Consider the following 15,510-nt stretch of genomic DNA (forward strand, 5'->3'; position numbering starts at 1 on the left):
AAATACTTATGTATATAAAATCAGTAAGATAAATATCAACAATAAGTAGTCAATAATTATATGCAAATAAAACAAATACATCGAAGGAATATTCTTTAATTTTTAAATTATTAAATACATTCTATTTTAACGATATATACACTCATTGATTTTTTAATCTAGGACGCAAAGATTTTTGTGGCTCAGTTTTATATATATACATATATATAAATATATGAATATTTATAATATATAAATATATATATATATATATCCCGGACGCGTGCAATAATAATTAGAAGTATTTTTCTTAATGTATTTTATAAAATAAGTATTTTTCACTGGCAAAATTACATTAATCTCATATGAATTAGAAATACTGATGTATAAACATATACATAGTGTTTTTGTTCAAAGTGTAAAAATATTGTTTGACTACAGTAAATAATGCAGCAACATATTTGTGAGTATTTCAATATTAAGTACTGTACAATGCTTTTCTCTGAAAAACGTAAGTTATGTTTTAAAATAAAGATGATTATGTTATGATAATAGAGCCACCTCTATAGGTAACACTGCTTTAAACATGTTCAGCATATTAAAATAAATATCTTCTATGCTATGTTTACATGATGTAACATAATACATGTATTAACATGAATGTAACATGGAACTATTATATTGTGATGCACAATTTTGCATCACCGAATTTGTTTGTTTATTTGTTGTTTGTTCTGTGAGCGAGTTAAGTTCCTACCTAATGACGTATAATCAATTAACGGTATACATAGCGTTTTTTTGAAATTAGATTCACGGAAGTCCAACATTAATGTTCCTTTTTGTCTCTTTCTCTTTTGTTTTATTTTGTACACAATCTATTGTTTATATCTACTGGAACTCATCATCACTGCTCAACAGCATTGTTTTCTCATTATAATTTTGAGAGATTGTAGCAACACGTTGATGAGAAGTATGCCGTCTTTGAGGCGGTGGTATTGGCATATTCTGTGGATCATCTGGATCGAAGCTGGATATCCGCATACCACGTTGTCCTTTAGGAGCTCCTGATTGTTACATTATATCACGTATTATCGTTGACAAAGCCGTTACTAATGAATACATCGATCAGCCAGCGAACAGCGAGAAATCATGCCCATATTTTTGTTTTTAATTCAAAGCATTGTTGGCTATATCGATTGTAGGCTATGTACAGTTTTACATGTAATTTAATGAAATCTTTTTACACATAGCACAATTTACAGCATCTTTCTTTATTTTATTGATCTCACTACACATATTATACGTCTATTAAATAATTCATGCGTGTTATAACAATAAAGATTTGAATTTGTTGTTTAAGAAAATTATCAAACATACATATTTAAGAAAAAAATATATAAAAATATATAGCTATATCAGCATGCTAAATTAAATATAAATCATGCCATCTTTTTAAATATACAAGCATTACGAAACAATATTTAATAATTATTAACCTATCCATAAAAAGATACATAATTACAATACTGCCATAGAATAGTAGTCAATTATTATTTGTCTTTTGCATTTATTAAAAAGTAAAACGTTTTTGTGAAATTACACTGTACTCTAAGTGCTCTTGCGTTAAGTGCTTAGTTTCTAATGTACAGTAGATTTTATTAATTGCAAAGTTAATGAATCATATGCTTATATATGTATATGTGTATGTATATTGATTTTGTTATAAACCTTAAATAATAATTTGAGCAGAGAACACTATGCCCACCCTCGAACTTGATTTGAACTTAAAATATCAAGTTAATTTTAATGAACTACAGTATTAAGAACTTTTCAAACTCTATTAAAAATGTATGAATGCCTCATGTCCAATTTCTTGAAATTAAAAAACGATGCTTCACATTCTCATAGTTTTTCATACGGCAAGTTGGTATTAACGTCTGAAAAATAGTAAAAAGAAAGTGCCTTCAAAGAATATAATCCTAATTGGCACACGTTAATTGAATTTATGATAAAAAGTATTTTTTATCATAAAGAACTATTTCATTACATTTTTGTCGCAAAAGATAAATATAAATGAATTTATATTATATTACCCTTTTAATAATTGGCAGTAGAGTACATTAAAAGATGCATATTAAAAGATGCATATTAAAAGAAACATATTAAAATAATAAACCTTTATCATATAAAAAGCTAAAATCCATAGTTAAAGGAACATAATAATTACAATTATAGTTATTTATTTACTTCAGATTTTTTAATGATTGTAATTCTTCTCTTACTTTGCATTTAAAACTTAAATGATAAATATAAATAAATTATAAATGTGGATGATTTTTAGTTCATCATTCGCTACATCATGCTACATGAAAATGTATCAATTGAATAAAGTAATAAAAGAAATTTAAAATACAATATTTATAACAAAATTTTAACAGGAATAAATTATAAATTATATACATACCAGAACTATATTGCGTGTATTGTTGATACTGTGGATGGAAGTTGTGGATGGCATCAGTCATTATATCTTTTGGATTCATGGTTTCCTATGTATAAAGTTAATTGTATAATATTAAAATATTGTCAATCTTATTGCTTTATCTATTAAATCATTTAGAAATTATTGCAACATACTTTTAAACTGCTACTGATACTTTGCATCGTTACACTTCTTCCTCTTGAATCCGTAACACAACCAGCTGAATACACTTGATATGGAAACGCATAACGTAAAGCTATAGCAGCAAATAACATTTCAATGCAAATCAAAAAGTTTTGATAACCAGCAGAAACTGTGCCCGCACTAGTTGATTGATCTAAACTTATAGGAGAAATTACATTTGCTTTCTCAAGAATAGCCAATAACACCCCTGAAAAGTAATAAAATTAATATTCTTTACATATACAGATCATATCTTAAGTAATTTGACATATTACCTTGCCAAAATGAGAGGAAGATAACACTTTTAACAGTACAAAATTTTAAGACAGGTTCAAATGGTGTTAACAGGTCTCTTGTAGCAAAATAAAAGAGGAAAAGTCCATAAAGTGCAAGAGATACACTGATATTATAAATTATAGTTATATAAATATAGCCTCCATCTGGGGACCAATCTCCATCTCTATAATGACCAAATGCTTGAAGGAATATAATGACAAATGCCATTACTGGTTTTACCAAGCAAAATTGCAAAGTAGCTTGTTTGCAAAATCTAAGAAATCCAATTGTATATGTTTTTCCAACCAAACAGCATGTTCCATATAAACAATTAGAACGAATAGGTTTGCCACGTATTTCGGACATAATATTTCCTTCACCACCCAGGTACTCGTAGCATAGGGACAAGAAGTTATATATAACAAATGCTTCATAACAGTCCCGTACAGTAAAAAAGTAAACATAATAACTTTCACTGTTGAAAAATAGTAGAGACACCCAAGAATATGTTGCATAAATTGGAACTATAAACAGAATTCTCACTATCCATCTTTGTTCTGTTGGATTAGTATACCACCTTAAATGCTGGTAGATCTACAAACCACGATTAAATCAAATTAGTTGTTTATATTTTCTTAATTAACTATAATGCTATGTCAAAAATATGTTACAAAGTACCTGTTGACAAGTTATGAATAATGCGACCCAAACAAATGCACCAGCAATACCTTGAGCTGCTCGTGTTTGTAAGAATATTGGAGCTGTTTTCTCAGGAATTGCAGTTGTAGACATCATATCGCCAAGAGATGTGGATGGTTCCGTTGTCACCGTACTACTCATATTTCAATCTGAGAAAAATTAGTGTTGCAAACAACAATACTAAGAATTTAATATAATTGAAGAAAAAGGAAGATAATTGTAAATACGAAGAACATTCATTTTAATCACAATTACAAATGAAAAAATTAAGAAAAAATGCCTTTTAGTAACACAGAATAAATGTCAAGATTATGGCTCGCGCGTTAAAAATCAATATGCACAACAATAACAACAGTACTCCATTCGTGCGCAAAAATTCATCTCGTGGACGCACCCGTGCTCCATTCGTAAGTTTTTTCAAACAAATGTAGTATACGAAAGATCCTTTCGAACTATCTTGTCGTACGTGTTCTCCTTTTTCTTTCGTATTGTGTGTACGTGTTGACCTGTATGATCAAGCTTCTTAGAAGTTCCCCACTTTCAATTAACCATCTACCAACGCAGTGGTTACTGATGATCGTGACCTTCCCACAGGCAACGTGAATAATCCACCAAATTTTCTTCCCTTCACACTATATATTTTCTCCAGTTTGAGTTTGGATCACCGAGTTTCACTTTTACCCAACATTTTCTCGCATTTCTTTCCGTTTCCTCTTTGACGTCAAACACATTCGTCCAAACAGCTTCACGAAATATACTAGTTGATAATAAAAATATAACTGGTCTTGCTACTACGCCATATATTCTTCTTTTTTCCACCCGTTAATTTTCCCTTTGGTTCTCTTTGTTTCACTCTCACAAACGATCTCTTTTTACCTTCTCCTTCATGCTAAATCCCCTCCATCATTTTCTTTAATTATCGTTATAAACGCATGCGCCAATCCGTGGTTATGTTACATTCTTGATGATAAATTGTTCGACTATGTAAATTGTAATACTTTTTCAAAACTCAATTTGCTTACTAAAGCATTCCTGTTTACCCAGGTATTAAACAGTTGCTAATGTAAAGAAAGGTTTCTTTTCTTTTGATGCTGCACCATCGACAATTGCAAAATATATTATTATGTGCAAACAACACTGACAATAACATACGAGAAATTTATGTGGATATGTCACTATTCAAATAATATTTTAACGTAGTTTTGTTTTTCATACATTAGACATATACAAATTCACGAAAATGGCACTCATTTATATCGAAGACAACGATCCCTGGTAAGAATAATTAACCTTGGTTTTTTTGTTTACTTCTGAGGTGAAAACTGTTACTTAAGTATTTGTTTAAATAACATAGGTTGACGGAATATGATGCCTGTGAGAAACTTTACAGAGAGATTATGGAACAATTTACAGCTCGCAATAAACATTCAAAAACTTTGCAAGCATATGCAAGTATATCTGCAAATATACGAATTCGTCTGAAACAGTATAATCGTGAAGTCCAACAACTTAAAAATAAAGTAGATGATGCTTTAAAATCTAAAGCTATGTATCCTTTTACATGTTCATGTGATTAAGAAGTAAGACCTACCAGCATAGAAATTTTTTCCTTAAAATACAAAGATATGCAGAACTGCTGAAGAAGCAGAAAGAAGGATACGTCAAATTGAAATATTGAAGAGCAGGGATGTACAATTACAAAAATTGTGTGACGCACGTACAAATAATCTTGTATCTTCTCGTGCAAATTTACTTACATCAGGAACATCAGCTTTTGCAGATGGAGGCACAACCTCTTGGGCAGCTGATGACGACGATGATAAACCTATAGATACACAAATATGTGTTGTTGATCTTATGACTCAACAAGATAGAATTCTAGAAGGTATAAATTTTGATATCTTTTACCAGATTTGTATAATATTCTTCCAATACTTTTATAGAGCAAAATAAAGGTTTGGAAGAGTTATGTAAAGTCATTGCAAGGCAAAAACAAATTGGCCAAACCATTAGCAATGAAGTAGATCACCAAAATGGTAACTTAAATTTAATATTATATAATATTCTTTATCAATTTGAAGATATAAAATTTACTTTAAAATTTTTATATTTTTATGTAGAAATAATCGATAATTTATCCAATCATATGGATAGGACTGATGAATCATTAATTACCAAAACGCAGCACGTACAAACAATTAATTTCAAAGATCGTACATGTGGTTACTGGATAGTAATAATTTTACTTTTTATTTGTATCATCATTGTTGCTTTACTTCCATAATTTTTAATGCATTCAATTATTGTATGAAAACTGTTAGGTATTTCGTTTGATGTAAATTAATGTTCTGTATATATGCATATGTAAAAATTCCGTTCTTACAAATTACTACATTTTATTTTCTTAATTATCTATTAATTTTAGACCAGTATTTGTATATATTATAAGAATTATATTATACTTATAATTATTATAATTATTATACTTATAAGCAAAATATATATATATATATAATAAAAATTAAAACAAATATTTGTGTTTGTGATAAAAACCTGACATCTTATACCATTAAGGCTATATTAATATCGCAATGAAGTCAACTTTTTTAATAGAAAACAAATTTTTTTCATTGTCTATTTTTATACAAATTACATTTTATTGCTTAAGTTATTTCAAGTTTCCCTGGATCGTATCATTAGTAATTTCTGACATACTACATTTTGTATCCAATCTAAGGTTTTTCAGAAGTGCTTTTGGACTAGGATCTCTTCCACTAAACTTTCTGAAATTCTCACGTGCAGAATAAGTACCACCAACAGATAAAAATGATTCGCGATATCTTCCACCGAGTTCCTTCAATGATTCTTTATTCTTATACGAGATATCTTGAAAAGCACTGTACAAATCAGCAGCAATCATTTTTGACCAAACATGACTGAAATTATAACATTTTTATTTTTTCAATACTCCAGTAGAACATATGTATATTCTAATATTTACAAAATCTTACCTGTAATAAGCAGCTGCCCATTGTCCACTAAAGATAGCATCAAAAGAACAAATATGGCTATCCTTTTTATATGGAGGAAGTACAAAATATTTTTTCCATAAGCGGTTCATTATGCTATTCCAAAATTCTTTGCTATAAATTTTAGAGGAAATTACGAAATATATTACTATAGTTATTATTCAAATAACATTTATATATATTTATAGTATCCAATCTTACCCAGAATATAATTCTAAATCAAATTCTGACAAATACAGTTCTTTACATAAATTGTAACCAGATAAATGCGTCTTTGAATCCCTTACTTTTTCAACTATATTAAGAGGTAATGGTTCTTCAGTAACTTGATGACATGAAATTCTTTGCACAAAAGATGGTTCATATAACCTAATAAGCAAATAAAACATTATACAATATATGTAGTTGTAAATTATAAAGAATATGAAGATTTTAAATCTACCAATTTTCAAGAAGATAGTCAGAAATAAATAGTGCATCCCATTCTACAAACGAAAGTCCTGCAATATGTGTGTATTCCACCTTTGTTAATATATGATGTAATGCATGTCCAAACTAAATGACAAAGAATAATATTAAGAAAAATAAGTAACCTTCAACTTTATTTTTACATGCATAAAATTTACCTGCCGAAATAATGTTTGAAGGTCTTTGAATGAAAGTAAAGAAGGTTTCTCATCCATGGGTGGTGCGAAATTGAATATTAATGCAACTAATGGTTTTATGCCACATATTTTACTTCTGTTTTGTATTTCTACTGTATATCCTGCATTCTGTGACACTCGAACTTTCTCATCCCCTCTTGCATATGGATCTAAATAAAAACTACCTACTGGATCAGTACTTGAATGTTTTAAATCAAAGACATCAAAAAATCTAACATCTTTATGCCAGAGATCTAGCTTCTTGGATTCAACAATCTTTACATCAAATAAGGTTTCAATAAGTTCAAATAAGCCACATAACACTTTCGGTAAAGGAAAATAATTATTTAAATCCTCTTCCTTGTACCTGTAAATGATATTACAATGATATATATTTATGATATATATTCTTTTTTATTACAAAGTGTTTCTGAATTTTATTTTATAATTACATGTACACAGAATGTAGTTGTTTTTTACCCCAATATGCTATATCCCAATGTTGAAGTGCACCATCTAAACCTTTTTCATTTGCAAATGCTTGAAGTTCTTTAATTTCATGTTCTTGAGCAGGTCGAGCTTTTATAGACAAAGCAAATCAATAATACTGGTTATATATAATACTGCATACTCGATGCAAATGTAGTTATACAAATTTTACCTGTGGCTAGTAAATTATCCAATACATAGTGAATATTTTGTACACTGCCTGCCATCTTAGTTTCCATACTTAAATCAGCAAATGACTTGTATCCCAATAAACGAGCCTCTTGATTTCTTTTCTGTCTAATTTCTTCTAATGTTGTACTTGTTTGTACCAATCTATCATGTAATAAAGATGCTTTGATAACATTTGCATCCCAAACTCTCCATCTTAAAGCACGATCATGGCAATGTTCTAAACAATATAGAAAAAATACAGAAAAAACACATTAGAAAAAATTAATCTTTAATTTCATTATATTTACAACATTAAAAATAAATTTTATTATGATCAATAAACTTTCAATTTTATAGATAGATTTATACCCATAAATGGTTCCACGATATCAGGAGTTAAAATTACTATCCATGGTCCTGCGAGAAACTGTGTAGGATTTACTGCCATAGATTTTAGTAACTCTTCAGGAAAATCTCTTACAATATTAGGATCTCTTATAGTAAAAGTAAGATTATTTATGGCTGTCTATGAAAAGATAAAGTAGTATTAATATTTCTTCAACTTATATTCAAACATTTTGTTATTTACAAACCTGCACTTTTTGTGAATATTTTTTAATTTTTTCAGACAACCATACTTTCAATGCTACAAATTGTTCTTTTTTGTTCTCAGACAATTCTAATCCATTTAATCTCCCTTCCAATATATATCTTGCTAAAATTCTTTTCTGTTCAATATTTAATTCACTTTCATTATTATTCAAGACATTTTTACATGCTTGAAATATTGGTATATTAATGTATTTAAAAGCTGAAGCTCGTTTAGCACGTTCGCTAACACTTATATAATATTGTGTAGGCATTAAACTTTGATTTCCTAAATATAATGTTTTTGCAATGCCCCATGTAATATTCAAAGAGGCATCCAGCTCCTCTATAGGGTTTAATACGTTTTTAAATAAATTTTCTGGAGAAATATTGTTAACATCTGTAAATCAATTTTACAAAATATAAGTGTTTTCAATAAACTTAAATTAAAAGATTATAACATAAGTAAAATAAAAGAATTACTTTCTATTTGTTTCCCTACGGTTTTAACTGTTTCTTCAAATTCTAACGATTGCCTTCCAATAACAGCAACACATTTTTCTATTGTAATATTTGTAAATTCCGGATTTTTATCTTCTTTTAGTAAAGGATATTTTCCTGGTAAATCTTCTCCGATTTCTGGGACACTAAATAGAAATATGATTAACCACTAAAACCATTATTATGTTGTGCAAAGAAAATTATACAGAATATTTACATACACAACTTATTAAGTATTAAGTTGAGAATAAAATTATGTAATTTTTATTACGAATAAAATAATTATAGTATACATACAGAATCAAATAACCATTACGTCTTGGAATTTTTAAAAAACTATTTTGTGACAGAATAATTCTTTTGCCACAAAATGAAGCCATTTTGATATTTCTTAAAAGCATTTTGTTTTTACAACTTTTTAAATTACATCTTCAATTAAAAATCAGTATTTTTGGTTACAAACAACACTTTGTATTATTTAATTCCTACTTCCTTCACTTAACTAGCCAAAATTTAGTCATGAACTACATATTATACGATTAAATTCTGTAGATATTTAACTGCATTTTTAATAGTTTCGCAATAGTTTATAACTTTGTTGAAATAGTTTTTAGAATAGATACAGTTATGTGAAAAATTCTGCTCTTAAACAATAAAATAAATAAATAAACTAGATCACATTCTAAAATGAATTTTTTGTTATGTAATCATAAAGTGTACTTGTTACGATACATTTGCGATGGCGCCACTATAAATGTCATTAAAATTTAGAGTGAAGTTCCTATTTTGTGATTCGAGATCACTTACTATCTAGGTACATTTACATTAGGATAACTTCAATTAGGTAGAAAAAATTGCGTATTTTCTGACGCGTAGATAGTGAGACATTATACAGAGAGATTGACATTACAATATTATTTGGTACATTGAAACTATTTCTGCAATAAATTTTGCTATTTCAATCATTACCACAAAATCGACATTTGTAACGATGTCAGGCAAGCTACGTGGAGGTAATGTTAAATGGGAAAATTCGACAGAAGGAAATAATGTATATGAAACAAAACATAAAATGAGATTGAGAGAATCGCCAAGGAATACGCAACAACCTGCTGTACCTGCTGAAAACGAGATTGTTATAGAACCACGAAAGCGAGGTCGAGGTCCTTCTAAAAGGCCTTGTCTTAACAGAAATGCTTTAATGGCTCGAGAAAATCGGCTCAAGAAAAAAGCGTACCTAGAGAAAATAGAAAATAAGCTATTATTTTATCAGCAAGAAAACAAAAATTTAGTAAACATTATAAAAAGACAGGGTATTGACCTTAAACGGTTAACTGGTGAAGTTGCTTATTTCAAGAGCGTATTAAACAATAATACCAGTATTACTGCATTATTGAAGACTATCAATGATGGTCTTCAAAAGATTAGTACACAGAAGAGGAATTCATTGCGTTTGAATCATGTTTCTGAGTGTTCAAATGAATTGGATGTTCAACACAAATGTACATGTTCTACAAATGTGAAGGAGAATATATTGAATACTCAAAATACCGATATATTTATTACAAATGTCAATAATGATTCATTGATCGAACATGGTACAAGTAAAGATCCAAACAATGAATTATATATTAATTCCCTAAGGCAACTTGCTTGTAAGAATTCAAGCATTGATAAAATCTCTTCATCTTTTTTAGATTCGGATCATAATTATACTGTTTCCAAAAGTACAATAGTCAATGTTAAGAACAACCTTCAAAGTAAAGAAGAAACAAACTTAATAACATCGACTACCAATTTAATATCTGAAGATAATTATATGGATAATACAAAGGAGCTAAACAATTTATTACCAATTGCTCAAGCAGATTTACCCAATGCAAATGAAAAAAAAGATACTGATACCATTGGTATCGATTTTGATCAGTTTTCTTCTTTCAATATGGATATATTTGAAGATCTTCCAAAATGTGACGAGATGATGAATACAGTGGATAGTTTAAATGATGCATCCAACCTTTTTAAAGCAGATGAAATATCTCAAACTTTAGATAATACTGGAATCTGTCTTCATGTTAATTCAGACAAAGTATCTTTAGAGTTTTGTGCAATTTGTCATTTAAATAGTAAGAACTCGGGATCAAACTGAAGGGGGAATTGATCGTAAATCTTTTAAATCCACTCAATGATGAATCTCTGGAGAGGTCAACCAAAGATTTTGAATATATTTTCTGATCAGTGGATTATAAAAAGTTAATGAAAGTAATATGTTATTTTAGTTTATTACTATGACTACTGAATTTAATGTAAAAAATTGTTACATATGCAATAGAGGATATATCAATATTTTCAGGTGTATCAAGGAGAAATGTGTCAGCATGTTTGTCAGTTTGCTGCTGAAACATCATACAAATGCTTTTCACATGGAACGAAAGTTGCGTTATTAATATCTGTACTATATATATATTAATATGTACATAAGTACATAAATAATATACATGTATACGTATATATTTGTATATAAATGTGCAATATGTATACATACATATATATATATATATATATATATATATACATGTGTGATGTGTATACATATATATCTGTATGCATACATATACATATGTGTTTATGTATATATTTCTTTCTATTTACATTTTCTGGCTCATGTATGCTTATATGTATATAGATAATGATACATATAATCATATATGGTGTTTATTTTATGATTGACTGATTTTTTTATGTAATGCTTTAAAATTATATCTAATAACATGTAGTGATATAAAATATTTTTGCCCCATGCTACATCAATTGCTACTTTTTAAAAGCGGTATTTAGCAAATATAAAAATTGTTTTGTAAGAAGTGTTTATTATGTTCGAGTCTATTGGATCTAAACTGTCCGTTAGAACACTACAAAGCTTCTGTTTGTTATGTATAATGTTAAATCGTAACACTTCTGGTTCCTCTGAGACTGTAATTATTTGCTTTTTACAGGATAATACCATATTGCCATTGAAGTTTGCTAGGAACGATCATACGAAAAGGTGGGCGTTAATGTAACTTTATTAACCATGTATTTGAAATTTAGTTTTATAAAAATGTATTATATACAAATTGTTAGATTTGTAACAAATGTGATTTGTTTGTTTGGTCTAGTCGAAGTTTGGCATGTCTGACACATTCTGTTTAATGTTTGGTGTAACATAGTATTTTGGAGCAATTACAAATAGTGCTTGTTGGGAAAGTGTGTGGAATCACGATCGTCCCCCTTCTTTTCTATAAAATATATGATTTTATAATAAACAGGTTGAGTACGATTAAATCGATGCTTGTTTTTATACACATGAAACAACATATACATTGCACTACGTAAAAGTTATTGCAAAAATTGTCCAAATATCAGTTTTGTATACTCTGTAATTTAATTTTCAGCTGTATCCCGAGGACTTTCAGCCATCATGGAACATTCCATCCACTGATCGAGTTGTATGGTAATTGAAGTTGAAATTAAAGAATTTAATAATAAATTTAATATTTCTTATATATTGTATTTCATAAATTATGTAGTAGTATGAATTAGATGCGGTTTTGAAAGTATTAGAAATTTTATTACTTTCAGTCTTACATAAGCTTTAATAATGGAAAATCACATAAAGCATGATGAAAATGATTAGAGCAAATGTAAAAAATCATTTTTTGTTTCTGAAGGAAAAGAAGTGTATCGATTTTGTCATTATTATGATATACTTGTTTTAATACATATACTATTTTTATATATTTTTATTATAAATTATTTATTTATTCATAGCATACAGGCATAAATTTAAGACTTATGTAAATGAAAATTGTATATTTCTCTGTTGATTTGAGTATTTTGTAATTTTTAATTAAGATGTTTTGTATAAAAATTTTATTGTTTATCTATAATAAATAATCTACTTTTTATACGTGTAAAAAATTCAATTGTTCATCCTCTTTTACTTACATTTATACAATAATATCCTTAAATTAATGTGTTAATTATTTTATCATAAAATATGAAAATAGAATTTTGTTATGTCTATTTCAATTATAATGTATTATGATATTTGTTATACTGTACGACACTGCAATTAATATAAACGATTAAACTTTTTGAAGAGTTTGTATTTGATTTTTTCTTTAGTTAACATAATCATTCTCCTGCGTCTTAATATTTACGCAATAGGGAACTATATAACTTTGTACAAAGGATTCATGGTCACAAAAATACTAGTTTAATAAGAAATAAACAATATAAATGATTAGTCTTAAATTCCAAGGCGACTGAAAACATCCGGTTTCTTCACGTGCGCTACCGTTGTAATTCTGTCGAAAGTTACTTGTTTAGTACTGCTTGTTTTAACCATTCCCAAACGTGCTTTTGCTGGTATCGAAGTTAATCTTTCTGAAGCTAACAAAAATATTGCATAAAAGTTAAAAAAATTGGTACAGTGAAAATTATAAAGATTCATATTATTATATAATTATAAAGAATTATAAAGATGTGTAAACAGTGTTATTGATGTTGGGCTGCATACCTAGCTTTCCAGATGTAACATTGGACTTTATCAATCTGTTGTCTCTTAATGTGTTGTTAAAAGAAATTCTTTTCGTTGTTTTCATTAACTGTGTAACATTATTTGACATAACTTTTCTATTTGCTTCTTGATCAGCTCGCATTGTGCCTACATTTTTTGGTACAATTTTATTTGTTGTAAGAATCGAAGTTCTTGCATTGGAACTTCTGGTTTTTAATATTCCTACGCTATTTGTTCCATTTTTCAATATACCTGTTTGTGTTATGGTATTATCCTTTTTGGCATCTTTATCTCCTAATCGATTAAAAACACTCACAGATCTTTTAAGGATATCTTTCCCTAATCCAGTAATATTAAATGTCTGTGATGTTTCAGTTGGATTTGTTGTACTAGTTACAGAACTATCACCCAGCCTGTCAAATACAGTTCGCTTTTGTTCTACGGAGTTTTTAAGAATTTGTTGACTTCTAGATGTTGATCCTTTTGGAAGTATTACAGTATACCCTACTTTATTATCTTTATTATCAAGTGATTTTAGTTTTTTAGGTGTTTCTTGCCACTCATCTTCATTATTACTATCAAATTCATTGTCCTCTTTTAATTTTCTTTTAAGGATGGTCTGCTTTTTTTGATTAGCAAGATCTGTAATTATTTCACCTGACGTAGATGCTGATTTTTTAACAACAACAGTTTTCTTGACCGAACTTGTTGGAATCTTAACAATCTTTTTTGTGATTACTGCATCAGATTTAAGTTTAGTAGCAATAACTTTAGAAGTAGAACTAGCTGCTTTGGTTGCTACTTTTTTAATCATTGGTTTGGGCTTTCCAACATTATCTTCTGTATCAACTAAGAATCTTTCACATGTTGTCTCTTCTACTACTTTCTTTGCATATCTTAAAATAGCAATCATATCTCCCATTAAATTAATTCCCATTTCTTTGAGACTAGGTTTGTCCAAATCAGGTAACATGTCTGGTTTAATGCGATTATTGGAAAATACAACAGCATGTTTTGTAGCTACATCTTGAGGAAATCCAGCTCCTTTAAAAAATTTTACCCAATATGCTATAAAAGAAAAAAATAGTAACAAATGATAATTTTTACACAAAAGTTGAAAAATTAGGTAAATTACAAAAAATTCTACATACCTGATAATGATGATGCCATTTTAAGATTAGGTTATTTTTATTATTTGACACGATAATGTTTTATAAATAATTTCCTACGTCAAAAATATATCATTCACAGACAAATTAACAATATTATTTCACATATTTCACAAAATTTGTTATATTATACACAAATTCACTTAAAATAAATATTTTTGTGAACGAAAATATACTGTTTCGAATATATAGATAAGAAGAAATGTTCAATTATAATTTGTTAAAAAATATATCACAGAATATTGTTAAAAACTGATAATAAACATCGGCATTCCTTGCATGAAGCTTCAGGTCTATTCATGCTATTCCCCTGCACATATGTATATATATATATATGAGTGACATGGTTAGATAAAATTTTATAGAAAGTCACATGTGGCGACACCACCGGCAAATATAAGTATTAGTCATAAGTGACAATTTTTATTTATAAATGAATTGAAATTATCTTTAAATTTCTACACTATTACAAAATAAATGTACAATACATATAGCTCTATGTAAAAGAAGTTATAAGTTTCTAATAAAATGGTAATATTCATTAATTTCGTATAATATATTACAAAAATGTAAATTACCTGAATAAAAGTTTATTATATTTTATTACTGAAAAGAACAATACTTATGTATGTTCTAAATTGGAAAGTATAATATATTTGAAGTAAGTAAGTAATTGAATACTGTAAGTTTGACTGATGCAATTGTTGCCGTTCTAGGTATAAAATGTTTATGCCTGCAT

The 15,510-nt window shown here is 28.1% G+C and overlaps 5 protein-coding genes across 8 annotated transcripts; 2 read left to right on the top strand and 3 right to left on the bottom strand.

Moving 5' to 3' along the window:
- Positions 1-424: 424 nt before the first annotated feature.
- Tmep (Transmembrane endosomal protein) lies at positions 425-4,448 on the bottom strand. 2 transcript variants are annotated; one of them, XM_072020330.1, is made up of 6 exons: positions 4,014-4,448; positions 3,599-3,768; positions 2,920-3,514; positions 2,617-2,852; positions 2,444-2,528; positions 425-1,043 (listed from the first exon to the last, which is right to left on the bottom strand). In XM_072020330.1, exons 2-6 carry the CDS (start codon positions 3,758-3,760, stop codon positions 868-870), a joined length of 1,254 nt encoding a protein of 417 aa, XP_071876431.1. In that variant the 5' UTR covers positions 3,761-3,768; positions 4,014-4,448; the 3' UTR covers positions 425-867. The 2 variants fall into 2 exon arrangements, with proteins under 2 accessions (XP_071876431.1, XP_071876432.1); XM_072020331.1 differs by lacking the exon at positions 425-1,043 and adding an exon at positions 1,235-1,916 and having other exon boundaries at positions 4,014-4,437.
- Positions 4,449-4,587: 139 nt separating this feature from the next.
- Positions 4,588-6,005, top strand: Syx8 (syntaxin 8). The gene is made up of 5 exons (XM_072020336.1): positions 4,588-4,894; positions 4,974-5,168; positions 5,251-5,504; positions 5,563-5,655; positions 5,740-6,005. The coding sequence occupies exons 1-5, from the start codon at positions 4,860-4,862 to the stop codon at positions 5,901-5,903; spliced, it is 741 nt and encodes a 246-aa protein (XP_071876437.1). The 5' UTR covers positions 4,588-4,859; the 3' UTR covers positions 5,904-6,005.
- Positions 6,006-6,235: 230 nt separating this feature from the next.
- Positions 6,236-9,675, bottom strand: LOC139996164 (uncharacterized). The gene is made up of 11 exons (XM_072020328.1): positions 9,339-9,675; positions 9,024-9,187; positions 8,546-8,940; positions 8,322-8,478; positions 7,954-8,190; positions 7,745-7,871; positions 7,275-7,659; positions 7,091-7,203; positions 6,850-7,017; positions 6,631-6,762; positions 6,236-6,555 (listed from the first exon to the last, which is right to left on the bottom strand). Exons 1-11 carry the CDS (start codon positions 9,440-9,442, stop codon positions 6,288-6,290), a joined length of 2,250 nt encoding a protein of 749 aa, XP_071876429.1. The 5' UTR covers positions 9,443-9,675; the 3' UTR covers positions 6,236-6,287.
- Positions 9,676-9,883: 208 nt separating this feature from the next.
- Positions 9,884-12,988, top strand: LOC139996168 (uncharacterized). Of its 3 annotated transcripts, XM_072020335.1 has the most exons (5): positions 9,884-10,645; positions 10,739-11,303; positions 11,395-12,087; positions 12,200-12,349; positions 12,476-12,988. In XM_072020335.1, exons 1-2 carry the CDS (start codon positions 10,033-10,035, stop codon positions 11,188-11,190), a joined length of 1,065 nt encoding a protein of 354 aa, XP_071876436.1. In that variant the 5' UTR covers positions 9,884-10,032; the 3' UTR covers positions 11,191-11,303; positions 11,395-12,087; positions 12,200-12,349; positions 12,476-12,988. The 3 variants fall into 3 exon arrangements, with proteins under 3 accessions (XP_071876436.1, XP_071876434.1, XP_071876435.1); XM_072020333.1 differs by having other exon boundaries at positions 9,884-11,303; XM_072020334.1 differs by lacking the exon at positions 12,200-12,349 and having other exon boundaries at positions 9,884-11,303.
- A 180-nt stretch (positions 12,989-13,168) lies between these two features.
- LOC139996167 (uncharacterized protein C19orf47 homolog) lies at positions 13,169-15,075 on the bottom strand. Its single transcript, XM_072020332.1, has 3 exons — positions 14,754-15,075; positions 13,603-14,670; positions 13,169-13,475 (listed from the first exon to the last, which is right to left on the bottom strand). Exons 1-3 carry the CDS (start codon positions 14,770-14,772, stop codon positions 13,333-13,335), a joined length of 1,230 nt encoding a protein of 409 aa, XP_071876433.1. The 5' UTR covers positions 14,773-15,075; the 3' UTR covers positions 13,169-13,332.
- Positions 15,076-15,510: the final 435 nt, after the last annotated feature.

Source organism: Bombus fervidus, chromosome 17, assembly GCF_041682495.2.
Source record: "Bombus fervidus isolate BK054 chromosome 17, iyBomFerv1, whole genome shotgun sequence".
In the NCBI taxonomy this organism is placed as follows: Eukaryota; Metazoa; Arthropoda; class Insecta; order Hymenoptera; family Apidae; genus Bombus; species Bombus fervidus.

What these genes read in the sequence shown, in the direction of transcription:
- Tmep (XM_072020330.1), bottom strand. Translation starts at nt 3,760, where the DNA reads ATGAGTAGTACGGTGACAACGGAACCATCCACATCTCTTGGCGATATG. An exon ending in TATTCATAACTTGTCAACAG is followed by an intron (nt 3,515 to 3,598) that starts GTACTTTGTAAC and finishes CGTGGTTTGTAG; the next exon opens with ATCTACCAGCATTTAAGGTG. An exon ending in GTATCAGTAGCAGTTTAAAA is followed by an intron (nt 2,529 to 2,616) that starts GTATGTTGCAAT and finishes CTTTATACATAG; the next exon opens with GAAACCATGAATCCAAAAGA.
- Syx8 (XM_072020336.1), top strand. Translation starts at nt 4,860, where the DNA reads ATGGCACTCATTTATATCGAAGACAACGATCCCTG. An exon ending in GCTTTAAAATCTAAAGCTAT is followed by an intron (nt 5,169 to 5,250) that starts GTATCCTTTTAC and finishes AAAGATATGCAG; the next exon opens with AACTGCTGAAGAAGCAGAAA. An exon ending in ACAAGATAGAATTCTAGAAG is followed by an intron (nt 5,505 to 5,562) that starts GTATAAATTTTG and finishes ATACTTTTATAG; the next exon opens with AGCAAAATAAAGGTTTGGAA.
- LOC139996164 (XM_072020328.1), bottom strand. Translation starts at nt 9,442, where the DNA reads ATGCTTTTAAGAAATATCAAAATGGCTTCATTTTGTGGCAAAAGAATT. An exon ending in TTCAAACATTATTTCGGCAG is followed by an intron (nt 7,204 to 7,274) that starts GTAAATTTTATG and finishes TTTGTCATTTAG; the next exon opens with TTTGGACATGCATTACATCA. An exon ending in GATTTAGAATTATATTCTGG is followed by an intron (nt 6,763 to 6,849) that starts GTAAGATTGGAT and finishes TAAAATTTATAG; the next exon opens with CAAAGAATTTTGGAATAGCA.
- LOC139996168 (XM_072020333.1), top strand. Translation starts at nt 10,033, where the DNA reads ATGTCAGGCAAGCTACGTGGAGGTAATGTTAAATGGGAAAATTCGACA.
- LOC139996167 (XM_072020332.1), bottom strand. An exon ending in TGTTACATCTGGAAAGCTAG is followed by an intron (nt 13,476 to 13,602) that starts GTATGCAGCCCA and finishes TATTTTTGTTAG; the next exon opens with CTTCAGAAAGATTAACTTCG.